Genomic DNA, 24,176 nt, shown 5'->3' with positions numbered 1-24,176 from the left:
TCATTTCTAATGTTTGCCATTCTATGTGTGAATTGCGATTCCTCATGAATATGGAATTAAAATTGCACGGCTCTTAACCAATCTGTTGGCGGATTTGTGTAGCAAACGATAAAAAAAAAAAAAAAAAAAAAAAAAAAAAACATTAGCTACCCGAACGAAAGTATCGGTGTCTGATTGGCTATTCACCCAATCTTTCGAAACAGGTGTTATGTATAAATTTAGGCAGATTGTGACGAAAGCGTGAAGCCGGAAGTTCCTTAAGAGGCGAAAGTGACGATGAAGGTGCTCGTGAAAAAAAAAAAGGGGGTGATTCTGAAAATATTTGCCAAAATTAGAGCAATTCCAACCTGGAAGGCCACAACCCTTCCGACGCCAATAGGAACAAGATGCTTGGAAAGTGCATTTTCAATAAACTGTGGCTTCATCAAGCTGACTACAAAGACTAGATATTGATGGATGACAATCCTTATAAAGCTAAATGTGGTCTTTGTTTGAAACAAATTGAAATTTCTATAATGGGAGAATCAGCGCTGAAAGTTCACATGAAAATTAAGTTTCGTTTTATCATTTCAGTTTGTTTTTACACGGTTTTGCTTAGCTTAATTTCGGTGTTTGTTTCAATTAAGCCATAAATTAATTTTTTATCACCTTCTACGGAGTTTATTCTCTTTTTCACATACCATATGTATGGGATATCGGGATTATGAGTTTATTTCTGCAGAGGGTCTGTTATCGATTTCGCGGAAAATCTGTTGGTTCCATTTCGATTTTAGGTCGCCAAGGGCAAATTTGGTAACGTTAGCCGAGAAAAAGTGAAGTTCGGAAATACGTTTTGAAGCTTCAATAGACAATTAAGTATTTGGTTTAATCCTGTGCTGTTGATAGTAATGCATTATTTTTGCTAATGGCGATACAATTATTAGTTGAAAACAACTGACTAATTAAAAAAATTTTAATATTTTTAAAGCTGAAAACATTTAATTGAAACTAATTTTCCTGAATTAACTAGACGCAAAATTAACTTTCATGAATTACTAAAAAGTTATTGGGTAGAAGTTTAACTGAAAATATACATTCCCTATATATATATATATATATATATATTTATACAATACAAAGTCCGAGGTCGGGACTTCGGCGATCTCAGATTTGAGATTTTTCCGGATATTAGATCATTTTAAATCTACTAAGATGGTACGTAGAAATTATAAGATTGAAAATATGAAATCGTGATTTATGAAATAATGAAGCATTTATGATTTAAAGGGTATCAAAATTTACAAAAGAAAAGAGCTTAATATTTATATGTTTACTTTATTAAACATTTCTTTCAATGTGAGTTGTTTGATTTGTTTTCTCTGCTGATACTTTAGACTAATACTGTAGACATATAATTTCTTGTTCATTTATTAAATTCCATTGTTCAAGTCCTGTAATTGCTGTGTCGAGAATTCCGAATAACTTGTTAATCAAAATTTTTTCGCGTTCTCTGTTACTTTTTTCACTATCGATAGCTGTATTTTCTGGATTTAGAACCATACTACAGATTTCTCCCTCCGTTAATTGATTGATGATTGGGGCATTGTCATCGCAATGAAAAACTTCTGTTTAACTTCCCTAAATTCTGCCGCCTGGTGCAACCATGCGAGCTCTGGCGCTGGTTCTGGCTTTATGTGAATAACAAATTACTTATTCTTAATTCAAATAGCACTAAATATAATCGTTTGTCCTATGAGTATCATTAACAAAATCTATTTTCAGCATAAGGAAAGAAATTTCTGTTAAATCTCCCCTTGTCAACATTTTAGCGCATTAAACTTAAACTGTAATCGGATAATACTCTGTTGTTTGGCGTCGCTGCATGAGTCATCACTCAAGTTGTCATCCGTTGATAAACATCCGGTGATGAAAGCAAAATACAATAAATAATGATTCGCAATTTCGGCATCAAAGATATAAAATATTAGTTGATGTAAAATTAACAAATGTTTCGGTTTGAGATTATGCCAAGCAGATAGGCTGCTATGGAGTCAAGTTACTAATCACACAAATTTATGCTAAAATAATTATTTCTTCAATAATGAGATATTTTATTTAGCGCCAAACTGAGATTAAGAATCGGGATTTCCGTCATGTTTTTTTACGATGAGGAAAAAAATCTAATGCGCATGCGTAAAGCATACCCCTTCCCTCCAAAAAAGCCTTAAAAAAATTGGTTGGTGGTGGCTTTGAGGTCCGGATTTTAGATCATTCCAGATATTGGATGTCCGGATCTCGGAATTTGTACTGTACATATATATATATAGTAAAAAGTGTATATTTTCAGTATACATTTCTTATTATATATATATATTTCTTATTATATATATATATATATAGATAGATAGATACATTATATACATATATATGCGATACTTAATTTTACTAATGCCTTGCATGTAATGTCCCTTTTAGCTGCAAAACATCTTTTCCTTCTGAACTGCAGAGTTTCTTCTAACAGTATCATGAATTTTGTCAAGTTAGAAGAACCATCTACTTCAGGAAAAGATGTAACTGCTAATTCAACATCAATAAGTGTAGAAAATAATAAAACAAATTCTTTTCTTTTCAAATCTGAAGTTACAGATGCAGAAATATTGTGGGCTTTTAAGTGCATCAAAAGCCACTATTCTTTTAAATCGTGCGATGATATTGGGCCTTTATTCACTAAACCGTTCCCGGATAGTTCCATTGCAAAATAGTTTTCATGTGGTGAAAAGAAATATGCATATATCTGTTATTTTGGTCGTGGCCCTTATTTTAAAACTTTGTTACTAAAGCATTGTAAAAATGCTGAGTTTTTTACATTACTATTTGATGAGACTCTTAATCTGACAAATCAAAAGAAGCAACTAGATATTTATGTGAGGTACTGGCATCACAAAAATAAGGTCAGAACTTAGTGCCTTACTTCTGCATTTATAATGCATTCAAAAAGTGAAATTATTTTATCCAAATTTTATGAATGTGTTGAAAAACTAGACTTGTCAAAACTCTTACAAATATCGATGGATGGTCCTGCAGTAAACTGGAAATTTTATGATTTATTGCAACAGGACTTGACAAAGGAATATAACATTCAATGCTTGACATTAGGGACATGTGGTTTACACATTCTTAACAATGCTTTCAAGCATAGGATGCCATCCACTGGCTGGGACATTCCATCATTCTTATCCTCCTTATGTTGGATTTTTAAAGATTCTCCTGCAAGATGTGAAGATTTTTTAAGTATATCTGGCTTAAAAAAGCTACCTGTGAAGTTCTGCTTTTACCGATGGTTGCAAAATGTCCCAGCAGTTGAAAGAGCCATTGAAATATGGGATGACTTGCTACTGTACATTAAAGAAGTTGAAATGGGGAAGTTTAAAAAAAATTCATCGAAATCCTTCTCAAATATTTTGTAGGCAACTAAAGATAAAACATTTCTTATAAAATTAAATATTTTTCTCTCTCTGTCGAAAATATTATTGCCTTTCCTTGAATATTATCAAAGTGATAAACCACTTATTCCCTTTTTTGCTGAAGATATCTTAAAACTTGTAAATGATTGCCTTCAGCACTTTAAAATTTTGAAACTAGAATATTCGAAAATTACTAAAGCAGAAAATCTTTATAAATTTAATTTTAATGATCCAAATTGTTATAATGATGAAAGTAAAGTTTATTTGGGATTCATTGCTGAGCAGTTAATGAATGATAAATGCTGCAAGAAGGACATTTCACAAGCTGAAAGTTTTGCATTGAAACAAGGTCAACAATGTGTCTTAACAATAGTACAACACTTAATGTCTAAATGTCCAATAAATTATTCGAAATGCATCTTGTATAGACCCGCGATTGATGGTTAAAAGTCCAGAAAAAGCCCAGAACAAAATGAAAATAGTTCTAACGGTATTAATGCAGAATAAACGTGTTTTACAAGATGATTGGGATGAAATTCTGCTGCAGTTTGGAGAGTTTCTAGACAAAGTAGTTAAGACAAATTTACATGAATTTTCTACTTTTGATCCTCAAAATCTTTCTCTTGACACATTTCTCACTTCTTATTTTCATGATTTTCACTATTCAAAAGTATGGAAAATAGTGAAAATGATTCTTATCTTGTCACATGGACAGGCCTCTGTGGAAAGGGGCTTCTCTGTAAATAAAGCAATTGAAATTGAAAATTTAAGTGACTCATCATACATTTTTCAATGCACAGTATTTGATTACATAAAATTATCTGGAGATTTTCTTAATATCGAAATTAATAAAGAAATGAGATCAGCAGCAGCTTCTGCAAGGTCTAAATATATGCAGTATTTAGAAGAACAAAAATCTTGTGAAAATTCAAAGAGGAAAAGAAATATTATTGAGGAAGAAATTGATTATATGAAGCAGAAGAAAAAATTTCTTCAAAGGGGCATTAAAGATATTAATGAAGAAGTAGATGCTTTAGCAGATGAAGCTGAGACCAGCATGAACATTGATTTGTTTATCAAAGCAAATGAACTTAGAAGAATGGTTAAAGAAAAGGAAATAGACATAAATAAATTAGATGTTAAAATAGCTGAAAAGATTTCAGATTTAAAAAAAGCGCAAATGTTTGTATCTTTTATTGTACAGTTTATTATTCTAGTATCTTTCAAAAAACCAAGGAAATAAATTGTATGTTTACAAATCTGTTATTTTAATCTGCAAAATATTCTTACATTGTGATTATAATAGTAGTTGACTGTGTTTAAATAAATATCAAATAAGTTAAATAATAATCATTAAATCTCTAAAATAGTGACTGTTATTAGTGTAAAATACACTTATACATGTTTTTCAAGAAATTATGTTCCTAATTTAATGTTATTTGCTTCATAACTTGTAGGGAGTTAGTTTAATTTTCAAAATTGCTTTATGGTAAGTATTAAAGTGAATTTAATAATAGTGCATAATACACACTTCTGTTAGTTTCTTAAAGTGAAATTACAAGCATGAAGTCGGTTGTATGGATAATTGCTTTATTCTATTTGTTTTTTTCTTGTTTGCTGATAGGTCCTTAATTTTTTCTTTGATGGTCCTTAAAAGTCCTTAATTTTCATGTAAGGAAATGTGTATGAACCCTGTTTTAGAAAGGCAAAGCAAGTTTCCCGCAACTTTTGGTTTCCAGTAACCTCGAGAATCGCATGTGCAGTGCATGAACTAAAGAAAGTACCTGTTCTCGTCTAAAACAAAATGGGTTTAATCCTAGTATACGGTACCATAAAGGTTAGAATTAAAAAAAAATATGTATTGTAAAGAAGGAAAACCTCTCTGCAACAGACGTGGCTCGGTTCCATCATAACGGGAAATAGCTGTGCATGCGTGATATATCTGTCGCCAAAGCTCGAAACCGGTGTCGAAGTTCAAAGGTCACGTTATCAAGAGTTCATAAAATGAATATCGTTTAAAATGTCTTTAAACTCTAAAGGAAAAGAAAATATTTTTTGGCGCAAGTAAATTAATTCATGGATTAATTATTTTGAGGGGGGGCAATCTACGAAAATCCGTTTTTAAAATTATTGCGAAAAATCCAAGAAAAAACTTTCTTTGATAAAATGTTTCTTCTTGGATTTTTTGCAATAATTTAAAAACGGATTTTCGTAGTTTTCTTTTTTGTGAAAGAACGTTTCTTCTTAACACGTGTTTCTCAATTTCCTGTACACATTGCGGAGAGGGAAATTCTGGCCGTTCCGTCGTCAAATCCCTTGGAAAATTTTCCCTCTGCTTTTTACATAGACGTTCTTTGGTCAGAATAATCTCCATGTATGGTACAGCGGGATTTGGCGACATGATGATGAGCAGTAAATGGGTCATTTTGTTCTTGGCGACAATTTTCAAAATCATGGCCGTGGCCGTATCGTATACTAGGATTTTGCCGCAAAATCTTTCTCTCTCTCTCTCTCTCTTTTTTTTTTTTTAAATAAATACCTTGTCATTTTGCAGTAAAATAAAAAAATAGTAATCAATCATCTAGGATAACCATGTAATATAACTATATTCGCTAAAATATCGTTGATTATTCTAATTAAATTTTTAAGTAATTATCTTTATTTTTATGTTATTCATATCATTTAATTTTGCTTCTTCCCTCTAAATTTATTTATCATTAGTAAATAATATTTCCAAATTTCAGGAAATTTTCTCTGCCATAATCCTGCAATTAATTCTAGCAGTATGATGACATCACAAAATTTAATGCACATATTTTTTCCTTATGTATACTGCGAAATAAATATAAAATACCTCAATTTAGTAAAAAATATCATTAAATAGATTTCTTTCATTTAGTTGCAGAATGTCTGCAAAAAAAGCCTTATTTTTTTCCAGATTGGGCAGATTCTAATCTCAATCTTCAGTGGAGAAAACAACTCCTATTATAATTATATTTGTGTTTTCAAGTGTTAAGGTGGCTTTTAAGAATACACCTGACACAAATTTACCTAAAATCTAATAACATTTAGCATTGCTTTGTGATTTATAAGAACCGGATTAGCCTCGTGTTGAACTGGGGATGATCATGAGTAATAATTAAATAAAATGTACAGTTGTTATCCAATGTATATATCTTAAATTTTATTAAGTTTTTTTAAGCGGAAAAGTAAACAAAATTATCAAACAAAGTGTACCAAGAATAATTAAGAATAAATGTCCTCTGGGATTTATTGAATAATTAAGTGAATTTGCTACACAGTACAAGTAATACCATAATTAATTTACCTCTTAGTACAGCCAACGTACATTACGCGGATAGACTGGAATTTTCTCGAAACATACCTGGAAAAGTCGGGGAATTTCATTATCCTGTTTGAGTGGCAACCCTGCAGACAACTAAACGACTTCGAACGTGGTCGCATTGTAGGGTTGCATGAAGCTGGGTGGTTATACTGAGCAATAGGCCACCACCTGCAGCGTACAGACATTGCTGTGCAAAGATGTCTGCAGCAATGGTTGCTACAAGGAAATTGCCAACGAAATGAAGGCTCTGGAAGGCCAGGCATCACAAAAGCGAGGCAAGATAGGATGATTATTCTCCAGGCCCGAACTGCCCCAACAGTATCGTTGTCGACTCTTCAACGCACTACAGCCACGTCTATACCTCCTGTGGTACCGTGCACTATCTCACGGTGCTTGTCTGAGGCAGGGTTATGCTCACAGAGGCCTTTAAGACGTTTGCAATTGACCTTACAACATGGCAGAGTCTTTTGGAGTGGTCCGCAGCCGATCATCATGGTTGCCATCAGACTGGCATCATAGTGTTCAACGATGAATCCCGCTTTTCACTCTTGAAGCAGATGACCACCGTGCTTGTGTCTGGAGAGGACTGGGCCAGCGGTCTCAATCAGCCTTTGTTTTATAAAAGCATACCGCCATAACCAATGGTGTGATGTTGTGTGGTGCTATTTCTTATGACAGCAGGTCATCTTTAGTCATCCTCTGTACATCTTTAACAACTCAACGATATGTTGATACCATCCTGCTGCCGGTTTCATTACCCTTCATGGCACATCATCCTGGGGCTTATTTTCCAACAAGATAATGCCAGGCCACATACCGCTCACATATCTCTGGATTGTCTCCGTGCAGTTGATACTCTTCCTTGGCCAGCCAGGTCACCAGACCTTCACTAATTGAGCATGTTTGGGATATAGTAGGCTGCCAGAGTCGGGTACCACAAAATATTGCAGATCTGAAGCAACAACTGATGAATGTCTTGCAGAATGACATTAGGAACCTCAACCACTCCTTGCCTTGATGAATTCAAGCATGCATTTCCACCAGGGGTGGTTCAACCGACTACTAATTTGAACACTCAGTGGGTGATTGTGAGCCGTGAACAGGTACTATGACCTTGATTTTTTAATCATTTTATTATCTGTGTATGAGCTATACACATATTCAGTTTCATCAAAAACAACCACTTCCGACATGGTGCGTCAATTTTTTTGCAAAAGAGTGTATACTTTTAGGCAAGAAATGTTTTTAACAATAGTTAGTTTCACAAGGTAACTTTTGCCCAAAACAAATGTGTAGAGCAGTGGGAAAGTATTTTGTGTGGTGTATGATCTTGTTTTGGTATAAATGACCAATAATATCATTTGGTGCTTGTTTAGATGATGCAAGTTGTGTTAGTAGGGTGTAATTAATATTTAGGAAAACTGTGAAAGTTGATGCCATGAAAGTTAGCAGTGTTCCTGCCAAAGTTGCACATTATATTCCTGCAGAATTCTGAGCTGCACTTCTGTCCGCAAATTTTGCAATAAAACTTATTCACCAAATAGCTACTGCTGATAAGTATTCAGTCCACTTTAAAAGCTTTCATTCCTTTCTGTAGTTCCCCAATTCTACCAGAAGCTCTGTTTAGAATGTTAAGAGTGCAGACTTTTCCATAGGTAATTGTCCTATTGGTTGATGTTTTGTTGGCCATATTCAGTAGTTCTTTCTCTCATTCAACAGATGTTATCTCAACTAGTTGTAAATGAATCTGTGTGCAGTCATAAATGTGACTGTATATACCTAGAAATGCATTCCTTTCCAAATGGATATTCTCTTGTTATAATTTTTCACATTGCATCACTTGCAGTATCTGTTTTCAAATAAAGTACTATATTGTGTCCATTAATACACTTTATTTTTATGGTTAGGATCCCATAGCTTTGAAAATAATGCACTGCTTACTTTTGTATAGGAGGAAAATCCCCAATTTTTATGTTTTTCAAAATTCAAGAAAAAATACAGCAATAACAGTTAATTTAGATCCTTGTTCATAAAAACAAAAAGTGGCTTATCGAGAATCTATTGGCATGATGTCAAATGATAACGCAGGTACTATAAGTGTGTTACATGTCATGCTTATCTGTGTTCATAAAAACAGCAAGTGTCTTATTGAGTGTTACAAGACTATCTGAATTTAATTCATTCAGTTTTCTACTAAAAAATACATAAAAAAGGAATAAGTAATCGAAATAAAGGAAGCAGGCCACCCAAGTAATCAAAATAGAACAGGCACTCCTCCTCAGTATGAAAACAAGGAGCATTCCTGCCTTTCTTTTAATATTCTAAGCATAAACTAAAAATACTAGTGGGTGAAACATATATCAAAATATAATATCCTTAACAAGGAGACTAAACAGCAATGTACTTAGTACAATTATGCTAAAAACTAGTCAAACATGAAGGTTTTGCAGTTGTCCTACCATATTTAGTTTCCGTGCCTTATCAGGAATCTTAATGTTTCTATTAGCATAACTTATATAAATTTCATCATTGAGGTTTCTGTTTTCTCGATATCTATATGTACATTGAACACACTTGCTAATTCCATTTTAAATGTTTTATTTGAACTATATTACTGGAATTATAGCAGCTGTCTGATTCTTTCCATATTAGATACATCAGCAGCCAGTGTATGAACTAATTTTCATGAAACATATGGATCTCTGTTGGTCATCAGCCCACTTTGCATGATTGTTTCTTTCTGCTCCTCTGTTCTGTCTTGTTCATAAAATTTAAATTACTTGGAGATCTTATGAAGCTTTTTGTACTCTTTAAAAATTTATATGATAGATATATTAGTTGCTAAGAAGGAAAATTGTTGGGGCAGAATATGCTTTCTGTTTCGTCTTGAAACTTAAGTGTACATATTGGTCTTGTACAAGGGTCGTGTTAGGCCTGCCTACCTTTGACTGAACTTTCAAGGCAGCTGTTACACTTCATCCTCAGTTCATTTAACAAAGGTTGAAGTTTTTTTTTTTTTTTTTTTTTTTTTGTAAAACGGCTATTCTATCTATTTTTTGCTTATAACATGCAAAATAAATCCATTGCAGAAAATCTGTTTAATTTTGAAAACAAATTTTTAAATTAATGCCACCCTGAACCATAATTGTCCCAACATTTCCATTACTAGCTGCATGACTAAATTTGATGAATATTGCACCATGTGTTTGTGATTTACTGTGAATTATTTTTTGTTCCTTATTGGAAACTTGTCTAGTATAAAAGTATAAAATTACTTATTAAAAAATGTTAAATAGCAATACAGCAGTATTCAGTTAAGCATAGTAATGTTTAATTATGATTTAATTATGAAGATTTCATAATCATCAGATAATGTAATTGCAGAAATAAATTTACATCTGTTAAATATGAACAGTGTGTGTATTAAAATCAATAAAAATACTTTTGCACAGTATTGATTTATGAAAACAGTTAATTTTAAGTGTTGGGTGTTTCCTAGAAAAGTAATTATCGAAATTGAGGTCTACTAGTATTCAAACCGATTTTTATGTGCAGGTTTTCAAGTATTAAGATCCAATTGACAATCATTATTTCTCAGTTTTTTATGCTATCTATTAGTTGAGAATGCTTATGCTTAAAATTTTGTAACTTATAGTTTTCTTTCATGTAAATTCTAAAAATTATTTTAAAAGCGCTACATTTTGCAGCAAGTGTCAAAAATGCTATCTCTTCTTACTTCTTTTAGTCTGAACATTTTATGTTATTTATTTTATTCAGGCAGCATATAAGTCCGAGGAAGGGAAATGCAAGTTTTTCAGTGATGAAGTGAACAGAATGCTTTTGAGGTGAGATGATTTTATAGCATGGTATGCAGAGTATATTTTGCTTCTGCAGTTTTTTTTTACATTTGTCTTATTCAGAAAATCAATACTAATTGAATGTTTTTAAGCAATCAATATTAATTGCATGTAAAGTTTTTAATTTTATGCCAAAATTTACTGTACGCTTTTTGTTGAATTCTGGATACAAGGTATTTTTGTAGCATTACATGATGGTTTGTATTTAAAGTATATCTATGAGATCTAAAAATATGAAGTCTTTTGTGAGTTGTTATATGCTGCAGTTGATTCACCATATAGTAGCTGTCTAGAGGCCAATGAAAAAGGACCTTCTGCCAAATGATCATTACACGAAAAGTTGCTTGGAAGTAAGGCCAAAGAATTATCAGTATATTATTCCATTAAACTAAAGAATGCACATTGCAATTTATGTGCTTAAAATTTTTATTTGTAATAAATTCTAAAATAATTAAGTCTTTGTAATCTGGGGATGGGGGAACACATTTAGTTTTTTTATAAGTTTGTATAACTTACAAATAATAGGAATGAATAAAACAAGTTGTAAATTTCATAATTAGATAATTTTTGGTTGCCCTGTGAACTAAGCACACTACAGGTCTACTCCCCCTATGGGCACTTCGTGGAGGTTCAACCTCCACTATTACCCTTCCAGGGAAGCAGCATATCACCTGGATACGACACCAGGCAGCACCTGCCAGTCGCAGAGGGCTGTTACCCAGCAAACCGGGGAGGTAATCACCGGCTACGGATCCAATCCCTCAGGACATGCCAGATTCCGAGAGCCAATGAGTGACCAAGTTCATAAATTTTATACCCCCATGGCCGAGACTGCCTAGGTACAGATCCTAGCCAGTAGCTTCACAGAGTTCTCTACGTCGACCCCGGGGAGGGGATAAATTTCATAAACAAAAGTCTGTGTTTTTGATAAAAATTATTCATATTAAGATGCTTCATATGATATCCTAAGGAATGAATGTAAAATACTGGTTTGCATTTTCATCTCCTTTGAAGAAAATTTTCACACTCTATTTGCAGCTGTTGCATCTTTTATAGATAGCAATTTTTTTTCTTTGGTTACAAGTTGAAAAAGTTTCACTAGTTCATTCAGAATTTAATGACTTTAGTATATCCTGCACCCACTGGATATTTTTGTCAGTTGCAACATTTCTTGAAAAATGAAATTTCTTGAATTTTAACGTGTTTTATCATTTGGAGAAAAAGTTTCACTTTATTTATCTGCATCAAAAGTAAATAAGATTTCTAATGGTTTGTTCAGCAGTCAAGCCTTTCAGTGATAAATTCTGAGTGATGAAATCCTCTGTGGAAAAGTGGGAAAGCTTTTTAAGTGGTTTCACTAAGTGGAGAGCACTCAACATGTTTACATCGTTAGGCTTTCTTGGGTCCCTAATTCAATTAAAATGTTATTCTGTACTCATTTTCATTAATACTGTATCTCTTGTTTCTTATATTTTATTTAACTGACATAGAATTTTTTTGAGGGGGGGTTGGGATTCAGTTTTTAGAGATTAAAGCTTTCTTCTTTTGTACTTCAGTACAGTTTTCGAGGAGTAATTGAATATTTCATTATGCTTCAGTCATTATTTTCATTGAAACTTTTAGCTCATTTTTAAAGATATATTGCTTTTTTCCTATTCATTTGCATTTGCTTAATAGACATAGAGAAGAGGGAAATATTTTTAAAGTTGTATGATTATAATATCGACATGTAAGCAGTAATCGGTGATGACATAACTGTTTTATGTTTACTACGTATGTTTTAATAAGCTTGTAAAGGAATTAAATAGCGTAAATATTGTTGATGTTGTTGCCTTTTTTTGTGTATTATGTCTGATTTTGCACTGAACTCAATACTGGAAGCTGAAATTGAAAAAATAATAAATTTTAAAACTTCTGCATGAGTAGCTGACATTCAAATAACCAAAATACATTTATAAACACTAACTATAATGTAAAAGATGGTTGTGAACTGTATTGCTTTAGTGCTGGTGCAAATGCCATTGGTTTTGCCACTCGTCTATTTTATTATTTTCCATTGAGATTTCTATTCTTGTATTTTATCACATTAATAATTGTAAATAATTTTTGATTTAGCTATATTTTAAAACTGCTAATGGTGAAATTATCCGTAGAAGATACTTTTTTGTGAAGGCCATTGACAATAAACTGGCTTTGCATAAATAAAAGTGTTGTTCTAGGAGAAATAATTATTGCATGCATTACCTAATGTTAACATTTCCATTTGCTTCTCATGTAATTTTTCAAGTAGATTATTCTTAAAAATATTCATGCCTGGTTAAGTTGATTGTGCCATGTGGTCGCTGATAATTTCTTCGCAGCATTCAAAGTAAGGATTGAAATAAATTTGCTACGAAACATATAATATAAAATTCTAACTTTAATTTACAATAGAACCCTTAAGTCTCGCATTTAATGTGGCTTTTCCCCTTTTTATCCTAAAAATATTAACATGCTTTTAACAAATCTCTAAATGTGCTACACAGCAAGCTGAAAGTCCTCGTAGTTGGTGATATGATAAGATGGGGAGCACTTCCTTGGACCTTCGCCTGGTCTCGTTCAAAATTGGGGCATAGTTTAATAGTTAGCAAGACTGGACATTATATACCTTCAGGCATGCACAGGTGCCTAACTTTCTTCAATCTGTACCTATACCTATTAACAAATATACTTTTAAAGAAAAGCATTATAGCTTTTTATGAAAAGCTATGAAATTAACTTTTTTGGTACATTTGACTTGTTAAATTGTAATGAGAATTATAAATTTAATTCATTTAATGAAAAAAAAATGTGTAATTGGAAATAAACTAGCCTTTTATTGAAAAATTAAAGTAAGTTTAATGTGTTAACCTTTAAGTTAAATCCTCATAAAATGATTGTTTACTAATATTGCATTGATGCCGTTTTTTTTAGTTTTGTTTCAGCATTAGTATTTGGAAATCATTTGTGGAATTTCATTATTTTTTGTTAAAGGAAAGTACAGTCAAAAGTCTTTAATTCAGACTCATCGGGACTTTGGCGATTCCGGATTATAGATCATCAGTTTAAATCTGGTAAGATGGCATGCAGAAATTATAAAATTAAAAATATGAAACAGTAATTTATGAAACTAAGAGCAATTATGGTCTAAAGTGTATCAAAATTTACAAGAAAAAAAAAGCTTAATATTTATTTGTTTACTTTATTAAACATTTCTTTCAACGCGCGCATGCGTAAAGCATACATTCCGCATAGTTGAAATTAGAAAATCTCCCCCCCCCCCCAGCAGAGCAGCGTGAAATTGAGAAACAGATTTCGGAATGGTTAGAGAAACAAATGAAATTGATAAACAGATTTCGGAATGGATATGCTTTTATCCATTTTTTGCAGCAATTCCACTTTTTGTTTGATGGACATCGAAACATGCTTTCGCTTTGTAGATCCTTCGGCAGCTTCAGAATCGGAAATTCTTTTTGACATAATCGAAAGTTCAAGCTTACTTTTATAAAATTGCTCTACCAGTCTGCAAAAAATAATAAGCCGGATCCAATTACAAGATTAAGGAACAACGCAATCTGCATCATTAACTGAAATAAATAATTAGATAATTTTAGCTTAGCTTATACCGTCTGTTATACATTAAACGCGCATGCGTAAATGTATTATGCGCGTGCGTAAGCGCATATGCACATGCGCAGAAAGTTTGTAGCTTTGAGGTCCAGATTATAGATCATTCCGTATTATGGACGTCTGGATTGAAGACTTTTGACTGTATTCAGTTTTACTAATTCTGTTATTGTATATATATTCATATATTTATTCCACTTATATTTATTTTAGTGTGGAGTTAAAAGCTCAGGAGTTAACCAGTGCCCAGAGATCTACCATATATTCACATTTAGCATCTCATCTTCCTTGTACAAAAGAAACCCTTCAGAAAAGGGCCAAAAAGCTTAGATTAGATCAAGAAGATGGAAAATTGAGAGAACCTATGCAAAAACTTAGAGATGGTATAGAATATGTCATTCCATATTTTGTTGCTAGTATAGTTACTTATGAAGTACTTTTGGGGCTTTTTTTGAGATTTAACAATTTTATCTGCCATTGGATTGCTGTTATCTGGTTATTAATACTTATATGTTAATTATTTCTAGGCATAGCTGAAGTAATGCCTGAAATGCTGGAAAAATATGCTGCCTCTCTACAAGCTTGTGATGCAAGGTATTTGCAATATTTGAAATAATCTTTCAAAAGTTTCACCTAATTCTGCTCAATAAATCAACACTCAGTTCATTACAATTCTGAAAATTGTTGACCTTATAATTTCATTTAAATATATCCTCTTGAATTAAATTTAAAATTTCACTAAAATTGTTACGACTTAGATCAGCATTTCTCAAGTGGGGACCACTTTTTTAAATTAAAATGTTCTGCAGACCATCTTACTCTTGTCCCTTCAAAAGATATTTTTTTTACCATATGTTAATATAGTATACTTATTTTTTTAAAATAATTTTTTTTTATAATTTTTAATACAATTTAATTTTATATTAGTGTTAAGTCAATACAAGAAAACTTATATTCATTTTTAATTATTCGAGAACATTAGAATTTGAAAGATCTTTATCTTAAAAATTCAAAATGACATAAATGTTGGTACTCCTAAATAAATAAGATGATTATTCAGTTCTTAGACAGCTGTTTTGTGTTTGATTGCAAGCAAGCAGGCTTAAGTCTGAGTCCAGCACATACATTAAGTCTATATGGGTACCTCATCTTGATTTGAGTTAATGATAAAACTCTTTTTTACACAAGTAAATTGAAACAAACTGAATTATAATTTTTAAAGTAGCCTTGTTTAATTCAGTTTTCACCTGTAATGCAGTCCAGGTATAAACCATGCTTTCTGTTTTGAATTTTATTTTAAATTCATTATCTTTTGAGAGTTGAGTGAAGTATTTTATTTCATTCAATCGCAGTTTATTATTTTTAAAATGACAATGGAAGGGATCACAAACCCAAGTTTTTTTTAAAGCACTTGGAAAATAAGTCAAATTGTAATGTCAGAGTGTTGAGGTGCAAATATATGTCATTGCATAATTATTTGCCAGGGATAGTATTATATACTACTAAAAATATTCTACAGCTGTTAAGTAGTAAACATATTTTACAAAGCTAAATCTATTTACTTCCAAACCAAGTTTCCACTCAACCTTTATTTTCTATGGGCATTGAATAGAGTCAATAGACCTTGCAGATAGAAATTTCATCTGAAAAATATGTTTGTGTACTTTGTTCTATGCCATCAATAGGAAATGGTTTAAAAACTTTTGTTAATTTACTTTAAGAATAATAGGTGGAGGGGATACCAGAATTTCACTATAGCTCACATACATATAGTTCTGCCCAAATTTTGAGCAAGAACATCCTTGGTTGGCAGTCAGTGTCATTAACTTCTATACTGGTTGGGTGGCTATTTACAAATAATGTGACTTAATTCAAAGAACCTTGTGAGTATCTTATCCCATGAAATCTAGCGAACTTAAGAAGCTGTTTGCACATTCTGCTGTTCAATGGCTGTGCCGTATTAAAGCAGATTATCTTAATGCTGTTTTCTTGCATGCTTTTGAATGTAAGTGATTTAACTTTGCGTAGAAAGGCATCTCAATGAATGCAAATGGTTCCAGATAACATGAAATGCCACAAGGAATTTGAGCATAAATCCATTATGCTTACCAGTGAGCTCAAAAATTCCACCCCCCAAAAAATCTTTGCAAGTTTTTTTAGGAATGTCATACTGTTGCATCTACTCATTTTAGGACTAGAAATTTTTTGTCCAATTTTTTCGAGTTTACAAAAGTCTTCGAAAATATTATCACAGTCATCATGTCATTGTTAAACCTAGATGTGAGGTAACAAAGCTTGATAGTTAAACTGTTCAGTCAGACTCTATGTACCGAATCCAATACGTTGCTTACAATGTCAGCGCTTTGGGACATGAAAAGATCTCTTGTCGCGGTAGTCTCACGTGAGCTCGATGATCCACCCTAGGCCATGCCAGTGAAGGCTGCTCTGCTGCACCTTTATGTATAAATTGTAAAGCTGAGCACCCAGCTTTTTCAAGGTCATGTCTCAAATGGCAGACAGAAAAAGAAATTCAAAACATTAAAGTTACAAAAAGATATTTGCAGAATCCAAAAGAATTGTTCTCTCTAATCAGCCAAGACCTAATAAATCTTATGCATCCTCAACAAAATCACGTAGATCAATATCAACACAAACCACAATAACTGCACAGAAAAAAGAGCTAGCAATGACAGAAGATCCTAGAAACCAAAAAATCAGCGAAAAAACCTGATGTTGAAAGTAGTACGCTGGTGACTGCGTCCAAAGGAAAACAGGATGTCCAACAGAACAAACATAGAGATGATATCAGAAAGAAAAATAAGCAAAAACCCAGGACCCCCAGTTAAAGCTATGTTGCAAACGACTCAGACGAAATGGACGTTGAACAAGGGTTATCCCTTCCGAAACACTTTTTGCCTCAAAAAGTCAAAAAAACACCGCCGCCAAAACAAGCATTCATAATGGGTACATTTATTTTGGGGAATTGCAGAGGTTTTCGTCAAAACCTGGATAACATCAAGGATTTAATAAACATGCATCAACCTGCCTGCCTTGCGCTTCAGGAGACCTTGTTAAAACCAAGCAGACATGCTAAGATACGGAGATGTACCACAATAAGGAAGGACTACCCATCTGGGGATCGTGCCTGTGGTTGCGTGGCCCTTATCGCCTCCCCACAACCAACCATATACTGCTCTCTGTTTGACAACCTCCCTTCAAGCTGTGGCGGTTCAGATTAATTTACGCTTTTCAATCCCTGTATGCACCATTTATTTACCCCCACATGAGCATGTTGATCAGCGAGAGTTGGACAGAATAATAAAGCAGCTCCCAGACCTTTTTTTTTTTTTTTGCTTTTAGGTGACTTCAGTGCTCATAGTTCCTTATGGGGAAGTAGGGACACTAATTCAAGGGGCCGGCAGATCGAATAATTAATGGAAGATCATTCTATTGGTCTCCTTCATAATGGAAAATACACTTACTTTCATCAGCTGACTAAAACATTTCATGCAATTGATCTGGTTTTTAGTTCTCCATCTCTACTACCTTTCTGCTCTTTCAGTGTAGGGGAGAATCTCTACGATAGTGACCAGTTCCCAGTCATTGTAAATATTACAGGAAAATCAAAGATCTCAAGACAACCACTCTTACTTTACAATAAAGTTGATTGGGAACTTTTTGCATCATGTGCTGTGCTGACTGAAGAAATGGTTAATGATGTGGACATTAATACAGCAGTAAATATGATCTCTGATACTATTGTACAAGCAGCTGAACTCTGTATTCCGAAGTCCTCAACAAAGTTCCCTAAAACCTGGTTGAACAGTGATTGTCATAAAACTTTGAGAGAGCAAAAGAAAGCTTGGCGTATTTTTTGCCGATATCCAACACTGGAAAATCTTGCCTTTAAAAAAGCTAAGGCAAATGCAAGAAAAGTGAGGTGTCAAAGTTAGAGAAAATCACGGGCAGCCTATGTGTCCATTATTACCTCCTCAATGTCTAGCAAACAGGTTTGGGAAAGAGTCTGCAAAGTTTCTGGATTATATTATGATTATTCCTTTTTGAATCCTTTAAAATATTGGCGTCCGTGGGACAGGACTATGGATAATTTGAAACGGGAAAGAAACAATTACGGCGATATTTCACAACTTCTTTGAAAGAAGTGGACACTGTTCTGAAAGATGAAACAGTAAGTAAGATTGATTTGATATCTGTATTTAACATATTTAATGATAAAGCTGACAGATTGTTTCAGTTAGATGAAAATGTTAAAGTAAAATGGCTAGAAATGGAAAATTTTAATAAAGATGAATTTTCTAATGATGTAGATTAAACAGAAAGCTATCGAAATCAGTGGGTTGCTATGAAAACGAAAGTTGATTTAATGTTATCAACCACTGAAAGAAAGGGCGATATTTCCAGTGTAGTAAGTGAAACCAAGCGAAATTTCCGTCTTCCTAAATTAGAATTGAAACGTTTTGATGGTAATATTAAAAACTGGCTAGGATTCTGGGGACAATTTAAAAAGATTCATGATGATGATAGCATTGATGCAGATAAATTTCAGTATCTTTTACAAGCAACTGAAGAAGATTCATCGGCTAGAGATTTAGTTGCAAGTTTTCCACCATTTGGCGAAAACTATTACAATGCTATAGAACAGCTCAGATCTCGTTTTGATAAAGATGAACTATTAATTCAAATTTATGTTCGTGAACTTTTAAATCTAGTTTTAACGCAAGCGAAAAGTAGCGAAAATTTTACTTTGCGGATTCTTTATGATAAATTGGAGACTGAGCTGCAAGCATTAGAGACTGTAACGTCTGAAAAATATGAAGCAATGTTATATCCTTTAGTAGAATCAGCTCTGCCAGAAGCTTTTATCAAGGAGTGGGAACGCACACACAACCGTGTAGAAAATAAAGACAAGATGAACATGTTAGGAAGTTTATTAGAATTTCTTCATTTGGAAGTCGAAAGTGAAGAGCGGTTACAGCTTGCTCGATCAGGGTTTGCGAATGATCAATTTGAAAAATTGAAAACGAAAGAATAAATTCCCACTGCAGCTTGTATTGTATCTAATGAAAAGCAAAGAGCTGAGAAAAATGACAAACATTGTTTATTTTGTAATAAGTCATTTCATAATACCTCAGAATGTTTTAAGGCTGCCGAGATATCATTGGAGGCGAAAAGGGAAACATTGAAGAAAAAAGGAGCGTGTTTCATCTGTTTGAAACCAGGACACAATTCTAAGATCCGCAAAGCTTATTTAAAGTGTATTATATGCAAGAAAAAACACCATAGCATTATGTGTCCAAATATAAATCAATCAAAACAAGACAAACAATCTGAATCGGATGCACAGGTTCTTTTGTCACCAAAAAAGTCTCCAACGTTATTGTTAACTGTATTGATGAAAATCATCAATGGTGACAAGTCCGGAATCGTTCAAGAATTATTTGATACTGGTGCTCAGAGATCTTTCATACAAAAAGATATTGCGGAGAAACTAGGATTGAAACCTGTAGATCAAGAAATTATGAGTCATGGACTTTTTGGGGGCAGTGAAACTAAACAAGAGTCCCATAATGTCTACAATATTACATTACAAAGCTTGCGTTCAAATTTCAAGTACACTATTTCAGTTTTGGACGAAAAGAAGATATGTGGTGCGATTCCACGTGTAGAGGATCCTGATATTTATTCAATTTTGAAAAGGAAAAATATACACTTAAGTGATACAGGAGAATATGTGCCTGAAATGGGTTTATTAATAGGAGCTGATTATCTTGGCGCATTATTGACTGGAAGAATTGAGCCCATTGATAATAATTTGGTGGCTATTAAAACAAAACTTGGATGGACACTTCAAGGTAAACAAAGAAACTACTCAAAATCTTTGGAGAGTATTGTATATGCTAATAATTTGGATTTGACGGAATTATGGAGCCTAGATGTCATCGGTATAAGATGTCCTGCAGAAGTAAAGTCAAGGCAGGTAACTGATGAAGAAACGGTAGATTTTTTCCGTAAAACTATTAAAAGAAATGAAGACAAAAGATATGAAGTATGTTTGCCATGGAATAGTGGACATCCAGAATTAGAAACGAATAAGGAATTAGCCACTAAACGGTTAATGTCAACTACCAAAAATCTCATACGATCTGGACATTTAAGAGAATACGATTATGTGTTTAATGAGTGGGTTCGGGATGGAATTATTGAAATTGTAGATAAAGACGAGAAAAAGGGACACTATTTACCACATCAACCTGTGATAAAAACTGGTGTAACAACAAAAAAAATTCGTCCGCTTTTTGATGCATCGACGAAAGATTCCAAAGGAAATTCCTTAAATAATTGTTTAGAAAAGGGGCTAAATTTATTAGAACTGGTACCCAAATTGATAATGCAGTTTCAGAAAAACGCAATTGGCGTAACGTCAGGCATCAAAAAAGCATTTTTACAAATCAATTTGAATCGAAGGGATGAAAGTGCCTCTACGAATATGCCTCTACGCCCTGCAGCTAATGCTTCAGATTCTAGTGAAGATAATGATTCATCACCCAAAATCCCAGATTTTGTTACTAGATCTGGTCGACGTGTTAAAATTCCCAATAGACTTGATTTATAACTTTTGTTGCAATTTATAGGTATCCTACAAATTGCAAGGTGGGAGGTTGTTTGAGTAATATCAGCTACAACTCAACTCTGTTTTAAGTTTATGTTTTGAAAATAAGTTCTATTGTTTCTGTAAGAATAACTGCTTCTAGAATTTTTTGGAAATATCTGCAATTAAAGTGTTTTTTCATATTAAATCCATAGTTATTTTCGAATCCTTTAAAATATTGGCGCCCGAACAGGGACAAATGGATATGGAAGTAATGGAAGGAACAAATTTTCCCTACTGCCTTTGTTATCCCTATAGTAAAACCCAGCAAGGACCCGAAAAATCCTTTAAATTATCGCCCCATCGTGTTCACTAGCAGCCTTTACAAGATCATGGAAAAATGGTAAATCACGGTTTCACCTACTATCTGGAGCCTAATCATTGCCTATCGCTTTACCAAAGTGGTTTCCATAAGGGAAGGTCTTCACTCGATAATGCCCTGTTTTTAGAAACATCAGTACGCAATGCATTTGTGAAAAGAAATTACGTGGTTTCAATCTTCTTTGACATGGAAAAGGCGTACGATAGAACTTGGCGGCATGGAACTCTTCATGACCTTTACAGCACTGGATTGCGAGGTAATTTACTCATCTTTATTCAAAACGTCTTTCCAAGTCGGGATTGGTTCATTGCTTTCTCAAGTATTTGTACACCAAGAAGGTATAGCACAAGGTTTAGTGCTCAGTGTCACTTATTTCAGCCTGAAAATTAATTCCATTTTAAGAGAACTTCCTCCCACAGTGTATGGTTCCTTGTATGTTGATGATCTGATGATCTATTGTCAAGGTCAAGATATGAGATACATTGAGAGACAACTACAGATTGCTCTAAATAGAATCATAAAGTGGTCCAACAACAATGGTTTTAAATTTTCTAACCAGAAGAAAGCCTGTGTGCATTTCTGTTGCAAAAGAAATCTACATCCTGATCCAGAGCTGCACCTTGACCGCTCTTTGATCCACATTGAGCCAGAAGCAAAATTCTTAGGAGTTATATTTGACAGTAAACTCACTTTCTTTCTGCATATCTTAAATCTAAAGAAAAAATGTGCTAAAGCTCTCAATGTACTGAAAGTCCTGGCCAATACTGCATGGGAAGCAGAATGTTGTTCTATGCTCCGCATTTATAGAGCTTCAATCCGCTGCAAACTTGACTGTGGCTGTGTTATCTATGGATTTGCAAGACCTGTGCTACTGAAACTGGATCCAGTCCAATATCAAGCACTACAGATTTGCTGTGTAGGCTTCAGAATATCTGCAGTCCAAAGTTTACATGTCGTCTGTTTTGAAACATCTCTGGATTTGAGACGCAAGGAGTTGTCCATTGATCTTTATTGTAAAGTAATGTCACAAGCCGAACATCTTGTCCAACTCGTCGCATCTGATCAGTACTGCCGTATCTACCAAGCACGTTCTTCATGTATCCCACCTTTTGATCTTCGCATTCACTAACTGATTGAAGAATTCAACCTAAAAGATCTGCATCCCAAAAGATTTAACTTTTTCGGTATTTCTCCCTGACAAGAAGTGAATGTTAACCTACATAACATTTTTGGGGAACTTAAGAAGAGCAGTACCAATGACGTCCAATGTCAACAAATTTTCCTAGAGCATAGAAGCAGTCATTCTAACTAAAGCAATTTTTACTGATGATGCCAAAAATCATGATCATGTTGGGGCAGCTTATGTTTGTGATAAAGAAATCAAGAGTAGTAAACTTCACAAGGCTGCATCTGTCTTTACTAGAGAAACTTTTGCTATTTTGAATCCCTTAATCTTTATCTATAAGCAGAATAGTAGAAAGTTCATCTGCTCTGACTCTCTGAGGGCTCTTGAATCAATAAATACAAATATTAGCCACCCTTTCATCTTAGAAATTTTAAAGGCAAAGCTCCGTTTGAGTAATGCAGTTTATTCTATTGCATACTGTTGGGTGCCTGGACATGCTGGTATTTAAAGGCAATGAACTCGCCGATGTCGCTGCAAAATCTGCTGATATTACCTCTGAAAATGATGTCCCTTTTACAGACATACGGAAGTACATCAGAACAAAGATCTTGTCCAGATGACAAGAACTCTTTGAATGCCAGACTGAACAAATGAAGGCAGGTAAAACCCAATTTGGAGTATTGAGAGTCGAGAGGGAATCGAAAGAAGGATGTGCTGCTGACTCGCCTACGAATTGTTCACTGCAGACTGACACATCAGTATCTCTTGAAAGGAGGTAATGAGCCTATTTGTGGCACTTGCAATGCTCCCATTTTAGTCAATCACATTTTAACCTGCTGTCCTGCTTTTAGTCAGAAGCGAGAATATCATTTTAACTCTACGAATGTTAACTTGACAGATCTCATTGGAAGAAACCCTCGCATCAACCTTATAAGCTTTTTAACCCTTTGCGCTCGAGGCGCTTTTCTGTCAGGTGAACCAGCAACTCGAGAGTAATCAGCCACTCCCGCTTACATCATGAGTTCCTAATTGTTAACTTAAAGTAATTTTAGACGCAATAAAACACTTTAAATTCGTATGTTTTAACATTATACATATTTTTTTAACTTAATGAAACATGTGTTAAACATTACGTTCTAAAATTTTGCTTCGTATGATATTTTACAAAACAATCTCCAATATGCACCCTTGGCTTGTCGGGGCATGTGTCACAGTAGTATACAGTTTGTCACCTTTGGGACATTCTTTGGGAGCAAACCTTGCAATCTTTTTTTTCCCCCATCAAAATAATATGCAGCTTCCCACTTAGTCGGATCGCTTCAGAAATGCTGTGTGAAGTAGAAGCTGTGCTGGGTTGTTTTTGTCGAAAGTCTCCTCTCGGTTGATCCACTAAAGTTTTCAAATATTGTAGGTGACTAAGCAGCCATTCGTATCTCTGCTTCTTTACTGATTTATAAAGAATGTATGAATTGATGCAGCAGATCTCGAAACCCCCAAAAAATAGTTTTCGCCACCATTTTATGGATTTTCTTAAAAAACAATATGTCGAAGCCAGTTGGTGAGCTCGATGAACACCGCTCATAAATTTGATGTAATTTTCAATAACATTGGGCTTTTTTATAACGACTTCAATAATGCCTCGTAGATTTCTTCTTACATGAGTTATTCCCGCATTATTCCAAGTAGTCAAAGCCGTCGCAATCCTCTTGTCCTTCCACGCAAGAACCAAAATATGCACATGTGGTTCGATTCTCAAATTTTGGCTTT

The 24,176-nt window shown here is 33.8% G+C and overlaps 1 protein-coding gene across 4 annotated transcripts in view; it reads left to right on the top strand.

Annotated features, from left to right (window-relative positions):
- The window catches only part of yem (yemanuclein), a 159,523-nt gene that overhangs the window by 73,459 nt on the left and 61,888 nt on the right, over positions 1–24,176 (top strand). For all 4 annotated transcript variants that reach the window (XR_015038530.1, XM_035369955.2, XM_035369953.2 and 1 more), the window contains exons 7-9: positions 10,567–10,634; positions 14,505–14,674; positions 14,819–14,885. Coding sequence is in view for 3 of the 4 variants with exons in the window: in XM_035369955.2 (XP_035225846.1) it covers positions 10,567–10,634; positions 14,505–14,674; positions 14,819–14,885 (305 nt within the window). In the remaining variant the exon portion in view is untranslated. The remainder of the gene's footprint in view (positions 1–10,566; positions 10,635–14,504; positions 14,675–14,818; positions 14,886–24,176) is intronic.

This window comes from Stegodyphus dumicola, chromosome X1 (genome assembly GCF_044657685.1).
Source record: "Stegodyphus dumicola isolate Sdum_Otavi_A_Nest chromosome X1, ASM4465768v1".
Taxonomy (NCBI): domain Eukaryota; kingdom Metazoa; phylum Arthropoda; class Arachnida; order Araneae; family Eresidae; genus Stegodyphus; species Stegodyphus dumicola.
This window is presented reverse-complemented; position numbering and strand designations above follow the sequence as displayed.